The 23,615-nt window shown below is 31.9% G+C and overlaps 1 protein-coding gene across 1 annotated transcript in view; it reads right to left on the bottom strand.

The window, feature by feature from the left end:
- The window catches only part of LOC126734679 (protein HID1), a 34,705-nt gene extending 16,175 nt beyond the window's left edge, over positions 1-18,530 (bottom strand). The window contains exons 1-14 of the mRNA XM_050438391.1: positions 18,364-18,530; positions 17,999-18,212; positions 17,578-17,732; positions 17,222-17,275; positions 16,963-17,162; positions 16,695-16,908; positions 16,445-16,642; positions 16,026-16,116; positions 15,733-15,963; positions 6,937-7,142; positions 6,710-6,880; positions 6,489-6,653; positions 3,859-3,921; positions 3,637-3,797 (exon numbers count right to left, since the gene is read on the bottom strand). Coding sequence (XP_050294348.1) covers positions 3,637-3,797; positions 3,859-3,921; positions 6,489-6,653; positions 6,710-6,880; positions 6,937-7,142; positions 15,733-15,963; positions 16,026-16,116; positions 16,445-16,642; positions 16,695-16,908; positions 16,963-17,162; positions 17,222-17,275; positions 17,578-17,732; positions 17,999-18,212; positions 18,364-18,429 — 2,189 coding nt within the window. The 5' untranslated portion in view covers positions 18,430-18,530. The remainder of the gene's footprint in view (positions 1-3,636; positions 3,798-3,858; positions 3,922-6,488; positions 6,654-6,709; positions 6,881-6,936; positions 7,143-15,732; positions 15,964-16,025; positions 16,117-16,444; positions 16,643-16,694; positions 16,909-16,962; positions 17,163-17,221; positions 17,276-17,577; positions 17,733-17,998; positions 18,213-18,363) is intronic.
- Between the last annotated feature and the right edge of the window lie 5,085 nt (positions 18,531-23,615).

Below are 23,615 nucleotides of genomic sequence, written 5' to 3' on the forward strand. Positions count from 1 at the left end.
TTTAAATCGGTGTATTGAGGTTGGAGGAAAACATTTTGAACAATTTTTGTGATGGTATCATATACAAAAGGTAAAAAAAATGCATCAGATCCTATTTAGATAATTAATATTTTTTCTAAATTTAAACGAGTCTTAGGGCCGTAGTGGCGTAGTGACACATTTCCGGACGTGGGTTCCTATACTCAAATGGATTCTACTGTTGCACTGAACAACCCCTAGAAGTTTGATCCCATAGTTCTGAAGCACCCTGTACATATTTTATTAATATTTGGTTTACAATATGATATCTAATTATTTAATTAGGTAGCCGTATTGAAAAATAGGAAAGTACCTACAGTTACAATATGAGGATTTTGCAGCTCTGGAATCAAAACAAAAATTATTGTGTATGACGGTCTATTTTGCTAAATCAACATAGGGATTATTTGCTAAGATGTGCATTAGAAGTATTTGGTCATCTTCATCATTAAATCTAACCCTACTTCTCTTGAATTTTGTCAAGACACTGACATTTAGATTTGGGTTGGTCGTGGTAATTGTGATACAAAATCAAAAAAACAAATTTCTGCTGACAAAAAAACATCTTACTGTTTGAGACAAAAGGAGACTAAATAAACTTGAATTACTAATTATTATTAATTGACAATAATGTAAACAACATTAATGCACATGCGTTTGGCTATGTTTATGGCTATGCCTATCCTCCGTAAGATAGGAGGGTGCCGGTGGGATATACAATAAACGACACTTTAAATGACATACATGTCAATTACTGGTTACCGGTGATACTTTTTAATCTCAGTCTGCAGTTGCTTAAAAATTATTTCAACGTGTAGCATGATTTTATTAAATACTGGTAATCAAAATATGAAATCTCTGTCTTTTAATTTAAGAATCCGCGTTGCTCATTATAAGGTTCATTTGATGTGCATAGCAATGTCCAGAGTTTGCAAATGAATATTTATCGTTAATCAATTTTTGTCAACCCCATTTACACTACCGCTCATTATTAACGCAGCATCATACTTTTGTACTTTTAATTATTTTGGCGTGACACTGATTAAAGGATCGACCTCATTTAAAATACAATTTGCTATTGAAATGGCGCTGTGTCGAGGAAGGTTTAAAAATTTCCAGAATCTTTCCACTGATGGCTTATTTCAGATAGTATGTCGTAAAAATAATTACTAATGGAAAGTCGTTTGGAACATCTGTAGTTTTATCGGCAATTACAGCTAGATAATTTGTTTTTTTTTTAAATTTCTTTAGCCACTTCTTTGTGGTATGCAACAAGCATATAATCTAAAAGTTCATTTTAAATAGTCTAAGAAGTCCCTTTAAACACTGCTGCTTTGTTAAAATGATTTTTTAAATCTATCTAATTGAGAACTAAAACTTATAATTTCCGAAAAACTTCTTTATTTGTTTATTCTTCCGACTCATCATGACCTCGCAAGCCTAATCCGATTTGAATTTTCTCCTGCGGGTGTGTAGAAAAAGATTTTGCCGATTTGCGTTTTATAAATATTAAAAAGTACAGTTGAAATTTGGATATTAACACTTTACTGTACATTCACGAATCTAAAATGCAACTGAAACGTTAAATAATGTAGCGTTTTATTTTTCTACTCCTTATGTTCACTAACGCTCCATTGATATTTCATTAATTTCAATAATTATATTAATAATTTCAATCTACTTCTTTTATTCATATTTCTTTAAATTCACACTGTCAATGACACATTACTACTGTAACGCATCACTCTCCTGGTTTAATTATTCATGCTTTCTGTTGACGGTCCGTTACTCTTCTGGTTGGTCTTAATTAATGTTTTCTCTGATTGGCTGATATCAGCCAAGAGGATATGGAGGCGAGAGGTGGGGTCGTTACTGATTAACCGACTAATTAACTAAAAACTGCATTTTTCGAGGACTTGTTCCCGTGTCGCAGGTAGAAGCGCACGTAAAATGCCAGTTTTTTATTTCCGAAGTTTGTGAAGCAGAAAGTGGCCAAAATGGTTTGTAATTTATAGTCCTTAATCTTGTTCTTTTAGGGAACCGTTTATTTCATAATTCTGGTGCAGAATGCCCAAGATTTTGATGGATAGATAATGAAACTTAGCAAGGTGAGTGTGTCACATTTTTAACGCCATTCATTTTTTTATCGACAGTGAATACAATGGCAACCGTTGTTTTAGGGTTTTACTTTTCCGTTTTCCTCTTTATTCTTCTTCAATTGTTGATGGCTGCAGGATTTTAATTTCCCCGGGAAATTGCTGAAAGCGGTGGAGCTGGAGCCAGAGTTTAGAGATTCCCAGTCTGGATAGCTAAGCTACAAATGGCATACATTCATCGCCGTTCAATTCTTGGAGGAATATACAGGCCAGTTTATTCCATTTATTTAAATATAACTAACCATAGATTTGTCTCATTTATTTAAATTTTTATTAATATATCTTTTATTTCAATTTAACGTTACAAATATTTAATCAATGTCATAATTTAATACGTCAATTTCTTATCTATAATATTAGTTATTTTTTGTTCAGTATTTTTCAGTACCCTTTTTGGTAGTTAAGTAGATATAACTCGGTTAAGGCTGATATGCCTTAGGTAAAAAGGTTCATGAACTTTCCCCTGCGTCATACAAATATATACTAAAAACTTTAATAATTGCAATTTATTTTTCAAGTGCTGAAATCTACCTATTAGTGAAATCATAATTTAAATGTTACTTTTGTCAAACTTATTTTAATCATATCAACATTATTTATATTTTAATTCATAATAAATTATTAACATTTAACAGATTAGAACATGAGGTGTATACATATCTTTGATGTAAATATAATTTGGTTGTATTGTTAAGATTTTATTTTTGCCTCTTTAAATCTACTTTATCCAGGGTCATTTAATTGTTAATTGAAACCTATATACCAAATCTTTTTTCTTAATTTTCTTTCATTTATAAAAAGAAAACTAAGTGGCGCCCTATTATTTAATAGTTATAAATCAATTTTTGATTCTTTAATAGCCAGTCATAAGTAAACCTTCAAACAATCCCAAGCCTCCAATAATTCTGAGCTACCGTCTGCAAACTCTTGGCAAAATAGTAACACAGTAAAGTTATATCCTTAACCTAAACTTTGAAGCTACAGGGTGTTAAAATATTAACAAAAAAATAATTTCTTCATCATAACTTCGATAATTTCCTAGATTTGTTTATCAAATTTAGCGCTCATTCACCTTCTGAGTATCAACAGCCATTTTTTGATGTAGGATATTTTTTAAAAGTTTAACCAGTGGTGTCCCTACAGAAACGTCACAATAAATGCTCAAAAAATTTACGATAACGCATGCATACCATTGATGCATTGATGATAATGCATTGTTTGGTTGGGTATTGCAGTTATTATTGAAATTAAAACAATTTTAAAAGTTATGAAGAATGATTATTTTTTATGTTATGACCAGGGCCATGGCTCGTTGGCCCCTTAAGATGAGCCGCCAATTTTTTTTTTTTAACAAAAAATAAATAAAACGTCAGTGCTGACTGTGACAGGAGACGTGCTCGTGATTTCTACCACTTAGTCCCTAAATAACGAAATAATCATTCTATTATTATTTTATACTTACTTGTCAATGCAAATCTTCTCCACCTGAGGCACTAACACTTGCAACAATCTCATGATGGTTTGCAAGGGCAACTTGCTTTTCCAGGAATGCACCCATTCGGCTGTAGGTACCCATTGGCCATTGCCCAATTCGGCTGTGGTCGTTACTCTCAAACTGTTTCTCTGTATAAAATAATACAATATTTTTTAAACTTTTTATGGGTTATAACATATTGGGGCTTACAGTGTTCACTGCTCTCGTGAAATTCGTTTCCGGAGTAGGGTTTTGGTTATTCTTTACTTTTTGCTAAAATATACATATATTTTTTAAATAAATAAATAAAATAAATAATCTTTATTATAACAGAATGTACAAAGGCGAAGTCTAGCCCTAGGCTGGACTTCGTCAACTTAAACTTAACTTATAATTACATGAACAAAAATACCAAATTACATAGATAGCAGTTATAGAAAAAAGATAATAGGAAACCCGTGAGATCCATCAAATCTATTATGAGTTAGAATATAAGCAACGACATAAAATTTTAAAAAAATGTACACTTTTTCCCTTTTAATTATAAGGAAATCATCTAACGTGGGAAAATGCGATATTGATTTTACTTTAAAACTAGCAATGGACATGCACCTAAATGAATTCGGAAGTTAATTATACACCAAAACAGCATTAAAAAGAAAACATCTGTGAAACAGGGCAGAATGAAAACGAGGAGCCGATAATTTATTTATACTAGATTGACGTCGTGCACATCTCTTCGTAAACGAAATTTTTCACGAAGGTAAGCAGGGGAAGATGTACCAAGCAATCGATGCACAAAAACGTCCAACTGATGAAGATAAAGATTCTCTACACGGAACCATCCATGGGTACACATTTTTCCTGAAACTCTGTCATATTTTCTTAAGTTAAAAATGAATCTACAGCACTGATTTTGAAGCTTCTACAACCGATATAGGGTGAATTTACCTAAACAAGGAACATAAACAACATTGCAGCAGTTCATAATAGATTACTAAAGACTCGCATACTTTCTTTCTTACTTTGTAGTTAATGATACTTCTATTAGGATACTATTAACTCTTCAGAAATACTTTATGCTTCCATTTTTTGTCAATGCTGGGAACAGTAGACGAAGAAAGACTTTCAATTTGGATTTTTCAAGGACAAATATTTTTAAAAGCCCACCAATATATAAAATGTGCAATTCTTTTAATAATCATGCTAGTGACTTGGACATAGATTTGGTATTCTTAGAAAGTTTTACTAGAATTATAAATGATGTTGTTGATGATATAATTGATGAGGTTGTATGCTTCTCAGATGCAGGATTTAAATAGTTTATAACGTTACTTCCTGTGTTAGTAGGTATTTAGATAATTTTTTAAGAGCTATGTAGGATTTTGTATTGTTTACTTAGTGCTTCTGATTATTTTCAATTTATTAGTTATAGGTAATTTCGGTATCTGGCTATTTGGCTGCCGATACTGTAATAATGAATAAATAAATAAATAAATATTTTTAATTGGGTCTCCCCCATAAAAAGTTCTAAATTTTACAAGACAATTTTGTTCTTATTTTTTGAAAAAAAAACACATTACAGAACACTTGCTAGGATTTAATTTCGAGTTATTGCTCAACGAGAAAGCAGAAACACATGACAAATTCTTATTTACTTTACTACAACCCCGCAATACATCATCAGCTTTAAAGAATAACAAATTTGCGTATCATCCGCAAAGCCCCGAATACTGCAATATTTAACAACCTTGTACATATCTGCTATGTACATTACAAATAAGATAGGACCCAAGACGGATCTTAGATCTAGACGGATCATAAATCTGTTGTTGAATAAACTTTTCCAAAACTTTCGAAATTACTGGAATAATGGATATAGATCTAAGGTTGCAGTAGTCCTTTGGACTACTGATTTTAGCTAAAGGCATTATAAGAGAAGTCATCCAAACATCAGGAAAACAACCTCTTTCCAAACAGGAGCTTATAACATGAGTCAAGTGAGGAGCCAGATGTTGAATACAATGTAGAAACATATTCACAGAGATGCAGTCACTACCACAGGCTTTTAAGGTTTAAGGTTTTTAAAATTTCTGTTACAGTGGAGATCAGGACTAAATTTATGATTAAGAAAATATTCGACTGTCTCTGGGCAGTTATCTGAAGGACTATAAACTAATGAAAAATAATAATTAATTTTGTCAGGATTTTGAAGGTTTACAGGTATAGAACGGTTAGAAGAATTTCCGAGACAAAGGTTTTTTTATTGCTCTCCATAGTTGTTTACTATTACTGCTTTTTTGATGAAGTTCCAAATATGCTTTCTTTTCCCGCCTAATCATCCCCATCACCGAATTTCGTAGTTGCTTGTAGAATAGCCAATCGGTTAAACTCTTAGCCTTTTTAAATCTCGATAACGATTTATTTTTTTCTTTTATAAAGAGTTTCACGCTTTCTTCACTAAGCCAAGCCTTAGAAATGCACATAACGTCAATTCCAGCTGATCAATCAAATCCGAGAGGTGATCAAAGCCATCAAACCTGATCAAAGAAGGCCAACAAGTTATTCTCCAAAAAGATTAGATATATGACTTTCCTATAAGCAATATATACCTAGAAATCACGAAAAATAGAATAAAACTGTCTTATATAAACTAAAGAGATAACAATAATAATAAGATGAAATAACAGTTTGGGTAGTTTTTTTCATTGCGGCTCTGTGTCGTCTATACCACTATATTACGCAAAAATAAAAACCATAGAAGTATAGATTCTTTCTTGGCAAGATTAGGCCAACCTCAGGGCACTACGATAATTAATTTAACAAATAGTTTTACTTACTTCTGGCGCTGACCCATTTCCTATGGACACTGCAGTAGCCGAGGGGCTATTTAAAGTGACCGCAGCCATGCCATTGGTCAACGGTTGCTCACTGGGAGACGAAACTGGATGCGCCGACTCCCTTTCGGTCATTTGGCCTATATGGGGCGTATCCGGCAACGTAGCCTACATAAAATTGAAGGTAAATTAATACGTTCTTAAACCCAAATGGAAGAAAATACATTCAAAGTTCCTGGTTCTGCCGGTAAAGCAGGATGCGAACCCTCCATGGCAACTTCCGAAACGTTCTCCGAACTAACTGAACTGTGCAGTTTGGCATATTTGCTCTTTTTATTGATCGATTTTACTATGGTGCCGTAATCGCATGGCAAGTTGGCCAAACTATGGAACACCTACGGAGGAAAAAGATTATTGAGCAACTAAATCCAATTAACATACACCTTCTTACCTGTCGTTTTCTTATAATGGTATAAACCAGATTTGAATTACCGTCGAACTGATACTGTATAATATTATTAAAGATTTCCAATAAGAAAAACACCAAATGGTGATTTTGGGGCGCTGAGAATAGGAACCATGGAGTACTAAACGCTTCTAGGAGGTGTAGCAGTTTGGTGCTGGCCACCATCGAGAGGGTTTTCAAATAAGGAGATACTGAAAGCGGATTTGTTATACAGTTTGTATGATTAGTAATATAAACTTAACTAAAGTAATGTGTGACTTTATGGATGAGCATAATTTTATTAATTTGTTTATTTATTAACGGAATCTATTCCTCCATCATTTATGTATATCACTTAGTATAAAACAGAATCACAGTAGGCAACGTGAATCATTTAACACATCATATATTACTTATAAGACTACGATTGAAGAAAGAATAATTTATAAAACGTGTTTTAGTTTTTGCTTGAAAGTACTAAATTTAGAGTATTTATTTGTCCCAGCAGACCATTAGCGTTGCTAATGAGTCATGCAGTTAATTCACTAATGTCGTAACTATGAAATGATGTTACAAAAGTATCAGATTGTCTGATACTTATATATGAAAAGTGACAAGAAGGGGTAACAGTTATAGCAGCATCTTTTACTTTATGAAGAAAACATAAATCTAGTAGAATTGTTGACTCTAGCGCAAGCAAATTTAAACTCTTATCTATCTTGCACCCACTGATAGTTATATTCCTCCCTGTGATATTTACTTCCAAATGCAACAATTCTCTCAAAAAATTGATTTTGCGCTTCCTAGTCGCTCAATGTAAGAATTGTAAGAAAAACATTCGTCTAAGAAGAGAGCAATTAAGCAAAGCAACTGAAAATAAGCATAGACAAGTTAACGCTTATGAACTCAAGTATCTTCATTGTCCTATTTATTGCATGATTAGTATGGCTCTCAAATAAAAATAATGAGTCCATTCAGATTCCCAAGTAGGTAACTTCTGTTTTAGAGTTAATTAGAAGGGTATTTATTGGTTAATCAAATGTATAAGTTTCTTTGCTTTGAAAAGGTTTCTCATTTTCTTTTCTTCATTTATTAATATTAAGTGACATCCTGTTTAAATCACACCAATTAAAAAACAATAGAAAATTCACTTATAAAAGAATAGCATCATTCAGGCTCAATACTAGAGATGAATCCTATAACATGTAGACTCTATGAGGGATCTAGGCTGACTACAAACATATTGATGAAGTTCTTAAATCTTCCTTGAAAACTCTTGGTTTCATAATCAGGAAAACAAAATAACTTAAAAGATTGGACAGTATTATTACCTTATATAATAGCCTAATTAAGTCTAAATTACTTTATGCAGCAATGGTGCGGTTCCCTAACTATAATATCCATATAGGCACATTCGAAGATGTGCAGCGTAGGTTTTTGAAAAATATGTGCTTTAAAATGTATGGAATTTACTTACTTTTTTACTTAAGTGGGTATGACCATAAGTTACTTTTACAAAGATTGAATTTTTTATCTCTGAGGGATTGTGCTATTCTAAACAGTAAAATTCTTTTTTCTTAAATTATGCAACTATAAAATCGATCACCTCATCTTTTAAGGGATTTAAACTTTTTTGTTCTTCCCCTCCTCACTATAAAATACCTTCGCTTAGAAAATAGACCTACTAAGTCAGCAAGAAATGCACCTTTATTTAGTTTTTTAGGACTATAGCTACATTTAAAAACAAAATTACTCCAATGATTATGACTTACCATCAAATCTCTCTTTCTATATAATAATGATGTGAGTATGTACAATAAAAATACAAATTTTGGATGAGATGCACAATTAATTATACTAATGATTTTTGCGTGCATCTATGCAATAATAAAATAAATACATTAACACTTCTACATTAATAATGCCTATGGAAAAATACTATAAGAAACCACATATTAAGAACTGACCTAAGTTTTTCAAAATGTCCTCGTTAAGTTCTAACAACCAGTTGTCTACACTTCTTTTAATTTTTGGGTAACTTTTGTTTTTTAGATGTTGTGGTGGGGCATTATATATTTTGGGCGCAATAAATAACACTTATTTGTACTGAAGAAAATCCCACAGCAGGAATTTGCCTCGACTGTTTCTATATAGACCTTGTATTAATTTAGTGACTGACTTAAGTCTTTTGAAAGTTTATTGTTACACAGCAACATGATGACGGCTCTTATATATAGCTTATAAATGTTAAGCACTTTAGAGTCTTGAAATAAGTTAATAGTTGGATAGTATTTATTTTTAAATAAAACTATTTTCAACAGCCTTTTTTGGGTTATTTCAAGAGGTGGTAAGAGCTGGTAGCTGCACTCCAAATACATATGCCGTAGGTAAGCACCGATTCAACTAGTGGCTTATAAATACACATTATGCTACTCGTTGACATGCTTTGTCTTAAAATATAGAATTTATGGATAAGTTTGCGTAGTTTAATGCAGACATATTCTATATGGCAATCCCATTTTAGGTGATTCTCAAAAAATACGCCAAGATATTTTATTTTGCTCACTGCGCTACTTTTTGCATTACATTTGTAGGCCCTATTATCTGAACAATAATTTTGATGGATTTTAAATGACTCAGTGGCGGGTAAGCCAGTTTTAGTCATAGCATAACATAAAAAGTGCGATTTATCAACATTGAGAGATAGCAAATTGAAATCCAGCCACTTTAACAATATTAATTATGTGTTCTGCTTATATAAAGATTTTATTCCAGGCATTTTCCTTTAAATTATTGCTGTGTTATCAGCATAGCAAACCACGGTGTCAAAGGGTAAAACTGAAAATATGCCGTCAATATACTATAGCCATGGTGGGTAAATGCACATGTAAGATCTCAGTATATTGGATTCATATTTTTAGGTATATATTTTAACAAAAAACATGATATTGCGCATACCTTAAATATTTTTTATATCTCACTCATAATGCAATGCTTAGAATTATATCCTGAAAGTTAAACCTGTTGTTCATTACTTTTTAAATATTCTCCGACTTAGAAGCTTTATAATTAATGAGTAATTCTGTTTTTTCTTTTTGTATTAGGGAATGATTACTGGGGCTAGTGCGTAAGTTGTACTTATTTTTCTCCTAACTAAAGGTTCTATAATCAATAATTAGTATTTTATTTTTCTTATGATACATATTATATGGTTTTGGTTTATGTAATTATTTATTGTTGCATAATTAGGTTAGTGATTAGTTTATATAGGTTGATGTATGTTTCAGCAGATTTCTTTATTTTGTTTTTGTTTAAAGATATTTTTCCTTGTAATGTCTGTACTCTATTGCTATAAGTATATATTGTATTACTTTAGAAGCAATAAAATTCTGTCTATTGTCTATATACAGTGTGAACAATATAGGTCTCAAAACTGTGCCTTGTGGCACACCACACCTCACAAGGAGTGGGGTGCTCAAGGAGTCACCAACCTTAACTTGCTGTATTCAGTTATGCAGTATATGATTTAAAAACGATGATGATTTAATTTTGGTCAGTCAGCAAGATACTGTAGAACGTTTACTATACTTTATAACCCCTTCATTTAATCTACTTTTGCCTGTAGTACCTAAAGTGTAGTTTTTAGGTTTTTTTAAAAGTTTGTCTTCTTTGTATAATTACTTCTTGATCTGTCAAGCATAAGTTGTCTTATTATTAGGAATTTCCTGTTAAACAATGTTTGGTAAATAAGTAAATAATGAATTTGATACCATCCGTAAACATCTACCAAATCAATTTCTACCAATCCAATTAAAAAGAGGCAAAACAAAACAGCTGTTCAAAGAAACAAAGAGAAATTGTGGTTTTTCAATAAATTAAATAACTAAAATTTGTTTGCGTACTTCTATTACACTCGAGCAAACGATTAATGCAGCCACAGCTATTAAACTCAAAGAGATTTTAAACTTCCCAAATTCGGTTTCAGGTAGGAAGCGACGACCATTAAGTCGAACATCATTAATTTTGCACTTGTTGGGAACTTTATTTAACACACTTAATAGCAATCAAAATTTAAGTAAATTTGAAAAAAAGCTAAAATTGTCTTAAGATAAGAGATAGGTACTACCTATGTAGGTAAAAACCAAGCAACCAAAACCAAACCTCTTAAAATTGATATCTACCGACACTGCACCAAAACCCTTAAAGGCTATAGTTAAATAGAACGCAAAACACTGAATAATACACCATTATATTTAGCTACATACATACCTACACAGATAAAATGTAGCCATAACAATTCCAATATTTATAACCATTAAATGCTCAAACAAATCTAAACTTATTTTTTATTTGGATAGTACATTTGTTTTTCAATTTTTCTTTCCTTTTCAAAACTATGAGATTTTTTGTTCCATCGCTTTATTTTTCAAATTGTTGCATTGAGTCATTAATGTGGTAAAGGCATTTTCATCTAAAGTTCTACCATAGCTACACAGCTGGCTACACATTGCTGGCAATGCAATCTTAAAATAAATTCCTTTCACACACACTAAAGAACTTTTTTAACATTCATTCAAACGGGGGATTCAAGCAATGCTTGCCGACTAGATGTAGTTAAGACAGCCTTGCTTTGAAATCACTCATTAACGAAATAGAAACTAATAATATAATCCCTTTGATTTCGAAATTGATAAAGGCAACCGATCTACCGAAAAATCCGGCACTGAAAAAACCAATGCTTATTTACTAAATATAAAATTTATCGGTGGAAATCCGACAAACAATTTTATTCGAGAATGTTAATAGGATTCACAAAGATTTGAAACTGCCATTAGAGAAAGGAAATATTAACATTTGCCAATGAAAAGAATTCAGCAAACATATGTAACGTGTATTTAATATTATTAAATGTGCCTCTCTGAGAAATGTTGCTGTCTATTTTAATAACGTGCTATTCGTAACAAGCATCTCTTAAAACTTCACACTGATATATTACGTACCCAAAAAGCTCATAATCCACCTGTACCCCACTAAGTTTAACGTTTCTAGGTATTTGTTTTTTAGAAAACAAAACTACAAAATAATAGAAACAATGTAATAATAGAAACAAAAGTAATTGGATCGATAGTTCGCCAGTAACGTAGGCGAAAGCAGCCGATGCTTCCCCGATTTGCTGTTTTTGGCGTTCTTCGAATCGATAGGCGCCGTGAATCTATTGTGTGTAGCAAGGCAGGTTGTTATCGTTTGTTTACGTTGTCTGTTAGTGTGGTTTTGAAGTTTAGTGGTTATAAAGTTTAGTGATTTTTATTAGTGTGACTTAAATTGTGTTGGTGTTAGATCGTTTATAAATTAAACAAAATGTCGCTTAAAAAACCAAAGTGTTTAACCGTCTATGAAAAATCTCTTGTAATTCAAGACTTAAATAATGGAAAAGGTGTTACATATTTAGCGAAAAAGTATGGTGTGGCAAAATCTACAATTTGCAAAATAAAAAAGAAAAAGGAACTGATTTCTAGTGCTGTTAGAAACACGTATGTTGGACCAGGAAAAAGACAAACCCTAAAGGGTTCCCAGTTTCCAAGAATGGAAAAAAGACTGTACAAGTGGTTTCTTGACCAACGGTATAAACATTTAATGGTAAGTGGCGACATGATTAAAGAAAAAGCAAAATACATTTATTCACAGCTCAATGAAAGGGATAAATCATTTACCGCTAGTGAGCGATGGTTACAAAGATTCAAAAAAAAAGATTTGGAATTCATTTTTTAAAAATTTCTGGGGAAAAACTGTCATCTCAACCAGAGCTTGTAAACCCATTTAAAATGGCTCTAAAAAATAAAATAGCAGAGCTTGGAATCTCATTGGATCAAGTTTACAATGAGACAGGACTTTACTGGAAATTATTACCAGAAAAAACATTTGTCTTGTCAAGAGAAAAAACAGCTCCTGGTAGAAAATTGGAGAAACAAAGAATAACATTTTTGGGTTGCACTAATGCTACTGGGCACCATAAAATTAAACCATTGGTGATTGGTAAAGCGGGAAAACCAAGATCGTTTGAAAATTTCGAGTGTCCTGTTGACTATGAACATTCTAAATCAGCTTGGATGACTGCCGCAATTTTTAAAAAATGGTTTCATTATTCGTTTGTACCACAGGTAAGTTTTCCTTATCTATAGTTTTGTTTTATGATTAGTACAACCATATTAATTTTTTTGAAGGTTAAGAGGTTCTTAAAAAATAAAGGTCTGCCATTGAAAGTTCTACTTCTTCTGGATAATGCACCATCGCATCCAACCGAAGAAGAATTAAAAAGTGAAGATGGACAAAATGTACTTGCCACCTAATGTCACCCCACTCATACAGCCTATGGATCAAAATGTTATTAGGCTAACAAAATTGTACTACAGAAAAGGTCTTCTATCATCCATAGTGGCCAACAATACGAATGTCATTGATGCCCTAAAAAACCTGATAATAAAAGATGCAGTGATCAATTTAATGTCTGCTTGGAATCATCTTGATTCTCAAGTTATCAAAAAATGTTGGAAAAACATTTTAAATGTGGTGCCCTCTACACATGATGTAGACAGTGATGATGAAAATGTACCTCTTTCTCTCCTAAAACACCAATGGGACAGCACTGCTCAGAAACCCATATCTGAATCTGAGGTATCAACATACATTGACACCTCAGGTAAATTTTGTCATTTTATATTTGAATATTAAGTCTTAATTTGGATTACAATTTTTTTTAGGGAACTTTTGAAGATTCTGACATTGTAGAGTGGAATCAGCGTGACAATAATTTTGCAGAGGACGACATTGAAGAATGTCAATCGGATGAAGCAGAAGTATTAAATGAGGTTGAGCAGGAACCCTCAAATAAAATTTCATTAGATAGGGCAATTAATGCCTTTAATATAGCGATATTGTGGGCAACAGAAGAAAATGAAATTGACATAAATGACCTTGTAGTCTTAAAAAAATTAAGAGAGAAAGCTGTGATGTTAAAAGTAAAACAACCTAAAAAACAAACAAAAATTTCAGACTTCTCTACAGTAAATAATATTTTTAAGTAAGAATATGAACTTTATGTTATGTTAATTACGTTTTGTTTCTGTTACTTTTGGTAATTATAAATGTTTAGTACACATAAAGTGTAACCTTCGTTAAGATGAATAAATCGATAATGTGAACAGCCTTTGTTTTTTTGAGTTCACGGTATTGAGTGTCTACTGTATTTTATTAGTGTTTTCATTCCTAAACAAAACCTCTCGATCTAAGTTGGCCAAAAAAATATTAATTGCAAAAAAAATTACCATTAAATTTGTATAATGATTTAAACGGACCTGAGGCTGGAATGTGTCTTGATTATAGTTTTATTAGCAAGAAAATAAAAAACGACTTACCAAGAATAGAACCATTAATTTAAAATGTAATTAAAATTTAAAATGTTAGTTAATTTAAAACCAGAAATTTTAAATTATCATATAACAGGTCATCTAAATATTCTAGGCCGATACTTCATTAAAATTTACTATAATAGAGTTTTAAATTCAGCAGGAAACATACAGTGAAATGAAATATTACAAATATTGGAGCCTGAGAAAATTGTTAAAACTTTGACAGAAATTATTATGAAAATAACAAAGATTTGTTATATTATTTGTTATTAAGTAATAAACAAATTAAACTAGAAAAAAACTAAAAAAAAATATTACAAATTAACTCAAATTCTGAAAAATTAAATGAACATAAGCATTACAAAACTAAGTTAAACAAATGAATTAGAAAATGAAACTAAACTGAAAAGGTACAGAAGATCCTTTGCAGAAATTGGTTACTCTAAGAAGAAAGAATTTGCATACGGGGGAAAAAGAGCCCCTCTTCATATAAACTTTTTCAAAAATCTTTCTAGGCTAATCCAAAGCTTTTGTCTTGCATATATAATTATTTAAAATATTAGTTATGGTGTTAGAGGCAAAGTACTCAACTTGTTCAAAAATTGCAATATACTAAAGGAAATGAAGTAAATGAAAGGCAAGGGTAGTCAATATGGAGGACACAGTTCTGTTAAACATCTATGTGAACTTACTTTTTAGTCTGGAAATAGAGTGTAAAAAAGGCGAAAAATTAGGGAATGACCTTGGATTTCTAAAGTTCTCCCTAAATACACAAGCCTTAATGAGGAGATTCTAATTGATGCATTAAGTGAGCCAATATAAGCAATTAGCAATCTAAAATATCTACTATTATCTATTATTAAAATCGTGTTTAAAAGAGCTAAGCCCAGCCACCAGCACAACTACACTCTATTGAACTAGGTAATCTAAAAACTATCTCAGCTCAATTTGCCTATACATAAGGAAGAACTATAACACAGCAATAAATCATAATCACTTAACTGAAATCTGAGAAGGCATATCAATATTCCACAAAGCAATAAATCTATCAATGTAACTATACATCTGATAAAGAACATTACAGTACACAATTATATACTGTTTTGATTTTTTTTTTGTTATTGTCTTATTTTCTGGTGGGTAATATATCTAATATTAGAATATACCTATATTAGTATAATTTAGGGGGGAAAAGCTGTTACAGTGGGTTATTTTTTTTTGTTGCTTTCCTTTTACTAAGTTGCACAGATGTGACTGAACTTGGTGAACTTGGTATGTTGGTGTTTGTAGATAGTAGGGTAGCAAGTAGTAAGCACACACATGCATTGTAATATAATATATACTATAGTTTTGTAATTAGTACTTAAAAAAAAAAAACCAAAGACTACTCACTTACCATTAACCAGAATAGTCAATAAACAATCAAACAGCGGTTGTAATCTTTGGTGTCCTGTGGTAATAATTTTATGGAAAACAATAACCAGTAAGTCAGCATGAGTGCCGGTAAAAACTGGGATGTCCATAGGAACAGTTGCTGTATAAGGTTTGTTCAGACGCACACCTAAATTCCGTTCTCCTGATAGAAGTAGCAAAATAAAGACTCCAATGTGCATTAGACCTACTCTGGCTAAAATTGAAAAAAAACATGATGTTTTGATATAAATTTGCTTTTAAATCTGTTGACCTTACACTGATCTGCTCTGGAATCATTTAGATGGTACAAAATAGGGACAAGTACGTCTAAAACGTCACTACTCTTTAGTACAAAGTACAGAAATTTCTAAAAAAAAGGTTGAATTATCTTTTCTTCTTAAAATTCTTATTTTGTGGTTCTGCTATAAACTGCACCATGTGTTTTATATAAGAGTTTTTAAGTCAAGTCGCTATTTGTTATAGTAGAAAAGTTATCCAAAAACTTGCATTTACCAGAGACACTAAAACGACAAAAATTGAGATTTTTTAATTTTTCTGAAAAAATCTCAATTTTTCGGAAACTTTATTATTTGGCTACATAAATGTTGATTGCTAATAGCAAAAAAGCTATTGAAAATGTTAAAATTTATAAAAAATATAAATCTTTCTTTAAAATCAGGAAAAACTCAACATACCTTATTATAATCACACATTTTCCAAAAAAACACCAACAACTCCTGATGGCAATGCACCTTTTTAGTTGAATTGGGCAAATAAGTCTGTAACAATGGATTATTCATGAGCCTGGTCACACCTGACAATATAAACTGAAAATCCTCATCCCTATGGATCCTTGACAAGTAATTTATAAATAAATTATCTGGAATTGCTACCTAAAATAAGCCATATCATTAAATCCATTAGGAACATTTAAATTAGGCTTACATCTTCAGATTCAACTGGGGTAGCTGAACTGGTATCATGATCCAAAGTTACTATCAATATCTGAAGACAAGCTTCAACTAAGGGTTCTAAGGTATCATTAAATATTAAATGATTATAAGGGACTCCCAGACCTACAGGGTCATATGAGCAAACTGTGTTTAAAAGGGAGGTAAACATTGGCAAAGCATGGCGGTTTTCTGCTGAAGTTAAATACCTAAAGAAACAATCTTAAAAAAAAGGGTTTTAAATTCCAAAAGTGATTTTTTACATAATCCACTTATTGGGGTTTAATGAAATGTCAGCAGGAGGATGATACATAGTTTCACTAAAACATGTCAAAAGTAACTTAAGCAGTTCAGTCCTGTTGGAATCATATTGGGGGTTTCTAGGCGGGGAGTGTGCAAAACCAACCCCTGCTTCCCATATATATTCACAACTGTCTATTAACGATAAATCTTCAGCCTTATCCTGAAAAATAAAATCATATGATACAGATTTATTAAGTATAGAAATGTGAGAAAACTTACAGGTCCACTCTTGCGACCCACTGACACTGTGAAATCTGGACAAAAGAGTAAATCCTGGAAATAACATGGAAATGTTACTTTGTTTATTAATTAATAGTGAATCCATACTATCGTGGTTTTGTCTAAATTTACGTGAATATTACATCTTAATTTAAGCTTCTTTAAAAATTATGTTGTTTACTTATAAGTAAAATTTACATAATTTGTTATGTTTTAATATTTCCCATGTATTAGCAATTCATATATATAATGTACAAGCAAAGGCTTGAATTTATTTTAATTTTAGGCTACTTTTGTTTATTTTATAATAATTATAAACCTTTATCTATTTACATTAACAAATGAGTAATTCTTACACAAATGGCATTCAGAAGAGAATGGGCTAAAGGTACAGCATCCTCCTCATTTTCTTCAGATTTGCTTGGTAAAGATGACCAGAAGAAGCCTTTCCATTCTGAATCTTCAAATATATAGGGTAAGATTCTTGTTAGAAGCCTGGTACAGTTCAGAACTGAAATAACAAAAAGTGCTAATTACCACCAGAAACATTTATCTTAAAACATTTCCCCAGTATAAACAGAATAAAAATTATTAATAAACCATTATCATATCACCTCATGAGATAACATTCCTGCCTTCAAACAATTTTTCTGTATACCACACATTCTATTGATTTTTTTATCATAACCTTCTCTCAATTATGCCAAAACTGATAATCCTACAGAATCTTTAATATAAATAAAACATAATCAATATATATAATATACAAATTGGTACCTGTTTGTTGCTCCCTGTGGGTCCGGCAACTATTATCAACTGCCTTAACAAGCTTCTCGACTGCCTTATAACATAAAGTAGCCAAATTCTCCGGAGCATCCTCCCTTAACTGGCGGATCTCTGTGGCAGGCACAAGAGTAAAAATATCTTGGACATGAGAGACATTTTCTGACCAAAACTGCTCCCAAAAGTTGTCATCACTTGCATCAATCGGCTGAAATAACAACCCTTAATTTAAGTTTATTGGGGCGAAGAGTTTTTCAGGGGGATTAAGCATAGTTTTGCTTATGTGGCGCATATGTTTTACCAAATTTATCAATAAAAAATAGTTGATTTTATTCGGATAGTATTCGGTACGGGCCTACCTCAGTTTTAGACGTCAGCTGCACCACCGCCTTACGGAAATTCAATTTAGTATCCACGTTTCCCATTTTCTTTTTTCGCGAAAATGTTAATTTAAAATTTAATTATTTATTTGTTGATATTGATAAAATTGATGACGGGTCGCGGGATGACGTCAGTTAGCTGTCAATGTCAAAATTATTCCGCTGTGCCTTAAGCCATATTTTAGCGAGTAAGCGCCTTACTCGGTTGCCTTACGATATCTTAAGTGTTATGTCATCATATGTTTGCGCTCGAATGACGTCATGTCTAACAGCCGTCAGAGCCTAAACATTTGTTAAGAACAGTTTTGAGAATGCATGAACAATTGAAATAAATACTAGCCGAAAATTAATCACTGATTTTCAAACTGAACTTACACAAAATATATCATTTACCTACTTATCTCTTAGAAAGTACTACTTTTACCAAAGTTTACAAAATATAATGCTTCTCACCGAACTCAAAAAAAAAACCATAAATTAGACATAAATTTATTATTTATTGTTGTCTGTATAACTTCCTTTCTGACATATCGAGTTTATTAGTTTTATTTTTATTAAATAATAATAATAATAAGCCTTTATTTCCAGCAGGAACTTGCCCAATAACAGGAAACAGTTGCAAAACAATGAATGAAAAGAAAAGAAAAAAAGTAAAGTCACAATCTTAAAAGTTATCCAAAAAATTAGAACAAATAATTATTAATATGATATAAAAACCCAAATCACATCACATATTTAACAAAATTAAATTAACTGCAATATACCTAGGGTCAATGAGCCAGTGGTCGGACAATTTAGAGAAAACTAAATTTAAATCATGAATAAAAAAATATTGATAGGTTTGATATAGAACCAAAGTCTTTTGACATGAATAATTTGGTTATTTGGGATAATGTTAAATATATCAGTTTTGTCCATAAATTTAGTTAGTATTTTTGGTATTTACTTAAGTAAAAAAAATTCTGTTTTGTTAGTAGTCGGACAGTCTTTGCCAATGGTCCGCCGGGTAGTTGCCACTAGTCGGACACCTTCTTATTGACTGATTCTTTACAGTCCCGTATTATCAAAGGTTTACTAGAATTTAAGTGCAAATTTAATGTTGCAGTTTTAAAACCTACTTATTTTTGTTTGTTTTATTAATAAAAAATTTAAATCATGGGTAATTATATAAAAGGCTATTAAATAAAATAAAAATATTTTATTGGGGTAAAAAAACAAAAATTTTCTCCACGTAGTATCAATCAAAACAACAAATAAAAAAAACTTGAGCAAAAAAAGCGTTATAGGTATTCTTTGGTAACTAGGGTCTAAAATCACGCAACTAAAAACTAAGTACTTCACTAACGTACGTGTTTTAGTCATCATCACACAGTTTACAGACAAAATCCAAGTTAGAGACTTCATCATAGGAGAGTCCTGACAACTTTGTGCACTCCAAGTGATACCAGCGACTACATAATTCACAGCCAACATTCTTTTCACCTTCGATTTCGGTATCACTATTAAGTTCGTCTTCGCATTCTTCACATGTTTGCTTTTTTTTATGTACGGTAGATGACTCTTCTACCTTATCTTTATCTTGGTTACCTGCACTGTTATTTTTTGTTTTTTTTTGTAGGGTTGCTATTTTCCTTTTCTTTTTCGCATTCTCTTTCTCCTCTTTTTCCTTTAATTTGCCTTCATAATACTCTCTCCAAGCTCTAGAAGAAATTGCGGAGGGTATTTTCTCCCGTTGACGTTTCTTATTTGTTTTGCTAATAGGTTGTGGATATGCAAGATGTTTTTCAAATGAAGAGCTGCTCCAGCTAGCCGACTTAGCCACTACAACTGAATTTAAAGTTTAATTTTTTTCATTTTTCAAAGGTGTCCAGTTTTCCTCTTTGTCATCCTGATTATTTTTTTTCTCCTCTGGACATTTGTCATTTATTGTGGATGAAGTGATTTTTTTCTCAATCAGATTGTGATTTATTTTCATAAGTCCTTTTACAGGGTTAGCTTGTTCTGTTGCATCAGGTTTGATTTTTTTTTGAAACTTTATTTTATTATTTGGATTTTTATTTTCTTCATCTTCGTTAGTTTTGATGTTCTCTGAGGTGTCTTCCAATTTATTTTCTTTTAGATTGGTCTCATGTGCTTCCTTTATTTCTTGGTCATTTATTCCATTAGTAAATATATCTGATTCTGAAATATCAACATCTTCAAACACAATACTCAGCATTAAATCTTTAAATTCATAATCATCCAGTATTTCTAAGATTTTTTCTTTTCTATATTTTCATAAGAACAAACATTTGGTTCTAATGTCGGTTCTATGTGAGTATTTTGATTTGTTTGACCTGGATTGAGAAGTACATTTTGTAGTATTACAACTTGAGGGTTTTGAAGGTTTTCAGTCTCTTCTTGATTTGATACTTCACTGCTAGGTGTAGTTGCATCATCAGTAAAAATAACGTTCATTTTCTGAATCTCTTCTGGAGTAAAAAAAGAAACGTCATTACCTTCACTTGTGTTAGTAGGAATAAGTGTTTTTATAAGGGTTAAAATTGTATCCGTGCAAAATCCTAGTTCAGATAGCTTCGGTTTCAGCTTTAAAATAACTTTTTCGGTGCTTATGATATCTGCTTCCGATACTGTTTCCTCAACCTGCGTTGTTTCGCTTAATAAGTTCTCCAGAACATTTTGCACACACTTTTTATAATTTACTGTGTCTGGATTAAACTGGTACAAACCACATGCCTTAAAGCCCTGTTTCACATTATTTGACATATTAGGATTCTGAAGGGCTTTTTCAAATATGGGACAAAACTCAGTCTTTGTAACCACACGATTTTCATTTTCAGCCTGCCATTTTCTTACCTCTTCCCGCCAATAATCCTTTAAAGGCTTAAAAACCGCGACATCCGCACGCTGTAGTAAGTGCGTTGCAATGGCAGCAAAGCATACAATATTATTCCATTTTCATGGCAAAATCTACTAAGTTCCACAGACATATGGGATTTATGCCCGTCTACTAAAAATAATACCGGTCTCTGAATCCCTTCGTTCTCTAACCATTTATTTAGGTCGTTAGCCACATACTCGAAAAATACCTTCGACCTCATCCACCCGCTATCTGATTTGCCGAGGACCCAATGAGAAGGCATACCGTTTACTATACTTTTTGGTGGTTTTACATATGGAAATATGACGAGTTGGGGACAAAGTCTACCATCGGCCGTAAAAGTAATTAATACCGTTAAATTTTCCTTGCTGCTTCCGGTTTTAATAATATTGAGGTCACGTCCTCTCACACCCAATACTTTCCCACTCTTTGGACACAGGCAGAACCCCCTTTCATCGCCGTTCAGCATCCGACTTAGATCTTGTCCAAAATGTCTGCAGCGTTAGACTTAACTAAAAAAGATTTTAGATCTTGAAACCAAGATCTAATGTATTCTTCAGTTATTTGTGCTCTGTATTTTTCTAGGGACTCTGCATTTTTTAAAGCTAAACGCGAATGTCGCTTTATAAAGCCGGAGAACCAACTTTATCCGGGTCGACCATTAGTGAACACTGTTTTTAATTTTTCTTCTTTTACAATTTTCTGAACTGTATCTAGTAATACTTGCTTCTTTATCGGAAAAACGCAACTGGCTAAGTTTTCAATCCATTCAACTAATTTTACTTCAATTTCTTTTTTCAAAACTGGATCCGGCCCCATCGTTTTGCAAAGGTCGACAACTTTTCCTTTAATGCGGTCCTGAACCGTTGATTTGGGGACCCCGTACTGCCTACACGTTTCGCGCAATTTTCCCTTGTTTCTAACTGCATTGACCGCTTGTTCTAGTGCGTCTTCATCGTATTGATGAAATTTTTCCTTTGGTTTTGGTTTCATGTCTGAAAACCAAAGAAAAACATAAAAAAACGGCTTAAAGCAGTGCCGGTTTAAGGTAGTTTGCCGCCCGGTGCTACAAAAATACAGCGCCCGGGGGGGGGGGGAGCGTTCCTCTCCCCACTCGTTCAAAAAAATTTTTTTTTTTGAAAAAACTTTTATTTTAAAAAATGTTCACACAAATTTTACAATAAAACAAAATAAAAAATACATCAGGTCAACGCCAGTATACAAATAAAAATAAACAATTCTATAGCATAAACTCTCTTACAACTAAAACTCCCAAAAAAAACAAACTCAACTCTTAAGCTTTCTACAAAAAGTAAAACAGATTCTTTGGTTTTAAAGGAACGTAAAAAATAAATTACACATAAATATATTTATATAATAATGCATATAAATTACTTAAACGATTGTTTTCTTGCTTTTAGTGACGCAAATTTTTCGATTATAGAAGATGTATCTATTTCATCAAGAATATCTTTATTAATTGAAATAATTGCCAAAAAGTTTAAATTTTCTTGCGCTATTGAGTTTCGTAAATAGGTTTTAACTCTCTTTAGAGTAGAAAACGATCGTTCACCGCTTGCATTTGTGACCATTATAGAAAAAAAAATGCGTAAACAAATATTGATATTGGGAAATGTAGATATTAGTTTATTCTCATATAATGCATGAACTAAATCTAATGGAGTTTCTAATTTAATTTCTGATATAGAATTTAATAGTTTTTTTTGATGAACACATTCTTGAGGAAAATATTCATCTAAATCGGAGCTGTATTTTTTCTTTAGTTTGGGTGCTACAGTGATAATATTTTCATCTTCTATTAATTTTAGCTTAAAAAGAAATTCAAATGTATTTGAACATGTTTGATATATTTCTGACCGACGAATAATTTCAGATTTTAGATTATCGATTATTAAAAAAAAACACTGCGTGCGGATTTTGTCTCTCTGGCTCAAATTTACGTCGGAACTTTTTTCTCCTAATTGCAATTTTCGTTTGATATTTCGCCTTTCAATATAATTTTCGTTTTCTGTTAACAACATTCCTAAGCTCTCATAATGGTCAAAGCGATCACGTAAGAAATCAAAATATTCTACTAAAGACGAGAAAAGTTGGGAAGTTGTACACAAGTCCAAATTCTCTCTTTGTACAATTTTATTAACATCGTTAACCCCCCAAAATATCCAACCAAAACGATAAGATTATCCCATTTTCCAAGAAATTAAGTTTTTGGCATAACGAACTTGCTTCGGCTCTTACAATATTTTTCTCATTAACATCTGTTGCTATATTATTTAAACAAGTCTTTATTGAATTGTAGCTACTTTGTAGCGCCTTTATGGCATCAAAG

This window comes from Anthonomus grandis, chromosome 1 (assembly GCF_022605725.1).
Source record: "Anthonomus grandis grandis chromosome 1, icAntGran1.3, whole genome shotgun sequence".
NCBI classification, from domain to species: Eukaryota; Metazoa; Arthropoda; class Insecta; order Coleoptera; family Curculionidae; genus Anthonomus; species Anthonomus grandis.